Source organism: Peromyscus eremicus, chromosome 7 (genome assembly GCF_949786415.1).
Source record: "Peromyscus eremicus chromosome 7, PerEre_H2_v1, whole genome shotgun sequence".
NCBI lineage: Eukaryota > Metazoa > Chordata > Mammalia > Rodentia > Cricetidae > Peromyscus > Peromyscus eremicus.
Window position 1 is genome coordinate 71,936,388 of NC_081422.1, and position 5,519 is coordinate 71,941,906.

General features: G+C 46.2%; 1 protein-coding gene across 1 annotated transcript; it reads left to right on the forward strand.

Moving 5' to 3' along the window:
* The first annotated feature begins 261 nt into the window (after positions 1 to 261).
* Klhl31 (kelch like family member 31) lies at positions 262 to 4,958 on the forward strand. Its single transcript, XM_059267025.1, has 2 exons — positions 262 to 1,433; positions 3,573 to 4,958. Exons 1-2 carry the CDS (start codon positions 262 to 264, stop codon positions 4,303 to 4,305), a joined length of 1,905 nt encoding a protein of 634 aa, XP_059123008.1. The 3' UTR covers positions 4,306 to 4,958.
* Positions 4,959 to 5,519: the final 561 nt, after the last annotated feature.

Here is a 5,519-nt window from a genome sequence, read left to right on the forward strand (position 1 = left end):
TGCTTGGCAATACACCCTCTGGGAGATTTCATTCGAAAACACACACCTTTCTAGAATCATTTTCAATGTTTGAGGCTTGAAACAATGTCACTGAGATGTGCATCTCTCTTAATATCTTTAAAACACATTTTGTTTAACTAAGAGTGAACCTACTTTATGCAATTATATGTTTCTAGTGTAACATTCCAAAGTCCCAAGCACAACTACAAATGACATCTCCTCTTTCAGGGAGCTCTTGACTGTGACAGCGGTGTGGCTAACATGGCACCCAAGAAGAAGGCTATCAAGAAGAACAAAGCGGAGATCAATGAGATGACTATCATCGTAGAAGACAGCCCCCTAAGCAAGTTGAATGCTCTAAATGGGCTCCTAGAGGGAAGCAACAGCCTTAGCTGTGTTTCTTCTGAACTAACAGACACTTCCTACGGCCCCAACCTCCTGGAAGGTTTAAGTAAAATGCGGCAAGAGAGCTTCCTGTGTGACTTAGTCATTGGTACCAAAACCAAATCCTTTGATGTCCATAAATCAGTGATGGCTTCATGCAGTGAATACTTTTACAACGTCCTCAAGAAGGATCCATCAACGAAGAGGGTAGACCTCAATGACATCGCCCCTTTAGGCCTAGCCACAGTGATTGCGTATGCATACACGGGAAAGCTGACCCTCTCTCTATACACAATAGGAAGCATCATTTCCGCTGCTGTGTACCTTCAGATCCACACCCTTGTAAAGATGTGCAGTGATTTTCTGACACGAGAGATCAGTGTTGAGAACTGCATGTATGTTGTTAACATCGCTGAAACATATTGCCTGAAAAACGCAAAAGCAACAGCCCAGAAATTTATCCGGGATAATTTCATTGAATTTGCGGAATCAGAACAATTTATGAAGCTTACGTTTGAACAGATTAATGAGCTTCTCATAGACGATGACTTGCAATTGCCTTCTGAGCTGGTGGCGTTCCAGATTGCAATGAAATGGCTAGAATTTGACCCAAAGAGAGTGAAACACGCAGCAGACCTTTTAAGTAACATTCGATTTGGTACCATTTCTGCCCAAGACCTGGTCAATTATGTTCAGACTGTACCAAGAATGATGCAAGACGCTGACTGTCATAAACTGCTTGTTGACGCTATGAACTACCACTTGCTCCCTTATCATCAAAACACACTGCAATCTAGGCGAACAAGAATTAGAGGTGGCTGCCGAGTTCTCGTCACCGTTGGGGGACGCCCTGGCCTGACTGAGAAGTCCCTCAGTCGAGACATTTTGTATAGAGACCCTGAAAACGGATGGAGCAAACTTACGGAAATGCCAGCCAAGAGTTTTAACCAGTGTGTGGCTGTGATGGACGGATTCCTTTATGTCGCTGGCGGTGAGGACCAGAATGACGCAAGAAACCAAGCCAAGCACGCGGTCAGCAATTTCTGCAGGTACCCAGTGCTTTGTTTATAATGTGAATGAGTCGAAATGTGGAGAAACTGCCTAGACCCAGAATTAATGTCTAACATCTTAGCTCATTGGCCATCCAGTAGTTGTAGTAGTGATGCTTTAGATACTCTCCACATTTCATATAAAGTGCATCCAAGATATATGTACCCTAGATTTCTGTTTTTACTTTTTAACATTTGTCACAGCATAAAAAGGGATGGATTTCATTTTGGCATTTTTGTACGTACAGGCCATTACACTTTTTTTTTTTTTTTTTTTTTTTTTTTTTGGTTTTTCGAGACAGGGTTTCTCTGTGTAGCTTTGCGCCTTTCCTGGAACTCACTTGGTAGCCCAGGCTGGCCTCGAACTCACAGAGATCTATCTGCCTGGCTCTGCCTCCCGAGTGCTGGGATTAAAGGCGTGCGCCACCACCACCCGGCTCCATTACACTTTCTTATGCGTATCTCTTGCCCACTCTCCTCTCATGCTCCTGCCTCTCTCTTATTGGTCCCCTTGCTGCTTCCCTGGAATCCTCTGCTTCCATGTCACATGAATTCCATTACCCCCCTTCTCTGAAAATCTCTTTCTCTGCTTTCATGGTCCCCTTTCTGTTTTCATCATGCATACGCATCAAACATAACCAAGAGGCAAAATTGTTATGATATCCTTTATTGTCTCATTATATGTGTGTACCCACCACTTACCAAGAACCCAAACAAAGCATTGGAGAAGTGGATCAGTGGTTAAAAGCACGACTGCTCCTGCAGAGGACCCAAGTTTGGCACCACATCAGGTGGCCCACACCAGCCTGTAACTCTAGCACCAGGGCATCCAACACCCTCTTCTGGTCTCCAAGGGAACCTGCACTCACACACGCATATCCACGCACAGACACACATGCACACACACACTTTATATACATACATATGTATACATACATGCACACATATATACACAGTACATATATACATATATGTATATATACATGTATACATATACACACATTACATATGTATATATGTAATCGTTTATATGTAAATATATTTATTTTTATATATTTATTACATATTATTTATATTTACATATAACTAATAAATCAAGATAATTATTTTGTTATAGCATATACTTTTATGTAATTTAAAGATATATTTTATATTTATATGTATAAATATATTATTTTAAAAAATAATCTAAGCAATTGACTTTCAGACTTTTTGTACCTTTTCGGTTCTGGGCCTTAAACCCAGTGCCTCCCCTATGTCAAGGGAGCACTCCAGCTCTGAGCCCCAGAACTGAGTCCACATCTTCATCCCCAGCGCTCAGTTCTTATCTGTACTTACAGTTTTGTTTGGGAGTGAAACTGGACAAAGGTGAACTCTGTTTACAGAGCTTCTGCACTCTGTGAACAAGGAAGCCCGAGGTCACTGGCTCCACCTCTTTCCCTTCTGCCGGGTCTCTCACCGTTAAATACTCAAGCCAGTTTTCTTTGTGTTGATTTATATACCGAAAACACCAGAGCACTAAAAAAAATTCTATGAACTGGAACTTTTACCAGAGGAAAACTAGAAAGAGAGACCAAGCCTTTCTTGATGCTGCAGACATAATTCCATTGGTCTCCTTCTGACAGGCTCAGAGGGGTGGCTTAGCTTTCTCTTGGGGCAATGAATGGCCAGAACAGACATGCCAAGGAGAAGTTTGCAGAAGAAATCCAATCAGGCATCTCCTATCCTAATTAAGCAGCAAGAAAGAGCTAGGGGGTCACTGATGTCTGAAAAACAGGTAGAATCACCTCTAACGTACAGGTTCCCTCTTCAGGTACCCAACATCTATCCTGTGACCCATTTTGCATGTCTCTTAAATCCCGGGGTGGGGGCCGTACTAGAGGAAAGAGAGTTCTGTGGGATCGTTTTTGTTGTTTGGTTTGTTTGTTTGTTTGGGGATATGACTAAAGGAAACGTCTTCTGAATGGCGAGAGAGAGAAGTATTTTTTTTCCCCAGAATGAGAGGAAGAGGAGCAATAGCTGTGTGGTGGTGGTGGGTGGGTGGGTGGTGGTGGTTAGGTCAGGGTTCCACTTATGCGTTGCTGGGCAACCTGAGCTCCCCTGCTTCTGCAATCAAGCTGTCTTCCTCTGTCATCTCAGGTACGATCCTCGCTTCAACACGTGGATCCACCTGGGCAGCATGAACCAGAAACGCACGCACTTCAGCCTGAGCGTCTTCAACGGGCTCCTGTACGCGGTGGGTGGCCGCAACGCGGAGGGCAGCCTGGCTTCGCTGGAGTGCTACGTGCCCTCCACCAACCAGTGGCAGCCCAAGGCGCCGCTCGAGGTGGCACGCTGCTGCCACGCCAGCGCGGTGGCCGACGGCCGCGTGATCGTGACGGGCGGCTACATCGGCAGCGCGTACTCGCGCTCGGTGTGCGCCTACGACCCCGCGCACGACGCGTGGCAGGAGCTGCCCGAGCTGAGCACGCCGCGAGGCTGGCACTGCGCGGTGGCGTTGGGCGACCGGGTGTACGTGATGGGGGGCAGCCAGCTGGGGCCGCGCGGGGAGCGCGTGGACGTGCTCACGGTGGAGAGCTTCAGCCCCGCAGCGCGCCAGTGGAGCTTCGTGGCGCCGCTGCCCGTGGGGGTGAGCACGGCGGGGGTCTCGGCGCTGCACGGCCGCGCGTACCTGCTGGGCGGCTGGAACGAGGGCGAGAAGAAGTACAAGAAATGCATCCAGTGCTTCAACCCTGAGCTCAACGAGTGGACAGAGGACGACGAGCTGCCCGAGGCCACCGTGGGCGTGTCCTGCTGCACACTGGCCATGCCCAACAGCGTGTCCCGCGAGTCACGGGCCAGCTCGGTGTCCTCCGTGCCGGTCAGTATCTGAATGTAAAGCTTCCCGGAGGCTCGTGGTCAAACTGTGAGTGGGCCACAGGGAAAATACACACCATTTACTACAGTGATGGTGATTGTTCTAGAGGAGTGTCTGGGCAGCTCTAAATTCTTAGTTTGGCATCATCATCTACCTCAGTCTTCCCCACCTCCCAACAAAATAGAGGGCTGTAGGCAACAGAGGAAGCAATTTCCCTCTGCAGCCACTGGGTGGCAAACGGAGTTTGTCGCAGGCACTCTTCCCAAGGAGCATGCTTCGTGAATTCCTAGCTGAGATTTTCTTTCCTACCCGTGAAACTTACGTGACTATGCAATTTCCTATTCAAAGGTGTATTTTCCTCTCTGTTCCTTTTGGGGGAATGGAAAATACTCATTTCAATTTTTCAAAATTGTCTATATCTATAAAGACTTAATTTTACATTTCAACATAAAAATGTCTGTCCCCTTACTTGAGTGAAAAGAGCTTTTAAAGACATCTCATGATACAGTCACAAAGCTCTAAACAGGATGTGGCTGGAAAGCAACACATTCTACCTGGGAAACGGTAAGGTAACAGTTTGAGGTCTACAGTCATTTTCTATCATAATATTCCACTCTCAGAAAAGGAACGGTTTTCGGTCATCTAATTTACAGTATAAATTTAAATCATTTGGCATTTTTCTTAGAAATGATTGGATCGCTTATCCATCTCTTATCATTATATATGGAGAGACCTTTTTTTTTGCTTCTGGGTGGTGACCCAAGGACTTCATGCATGCTAGATAAGTGCAGGGAGCTACATCTCCAGTCCTCGTTTTCTTCTATTTTTTGAGACATGGTCTCACTGGGTAGACCAGGCTAGCCTCAAACTCCTAGAGATCAGCCTGCCTCAGCCTCCTGAGTGCTGAGATGAAAGGCGTGCGCCACCACTCCCAGCCCTGTTTTTATGTTATTTATTTTAAAGTAGGGTTTTACTAAGTTACCTAGGTTAGCCTTGACCTTAAAACCCTCCTGCTTCAGCCTCCCCAGTAGCTGGGATTACAGACCTATACCGCCAGGTACAGTTTTACCCTACACTGACATGGTTAAATTGCTTCTAACATTAGCCCAAACAACCACCAAATAACACTATGTTCTCAAGCATTGTTAACTTCGGCTTACCTTTCTGGCCGTACAGCCAATAGCAGTAATTTTATTGGCCCACTCTTTCACACTGCGATGATGAAGGAA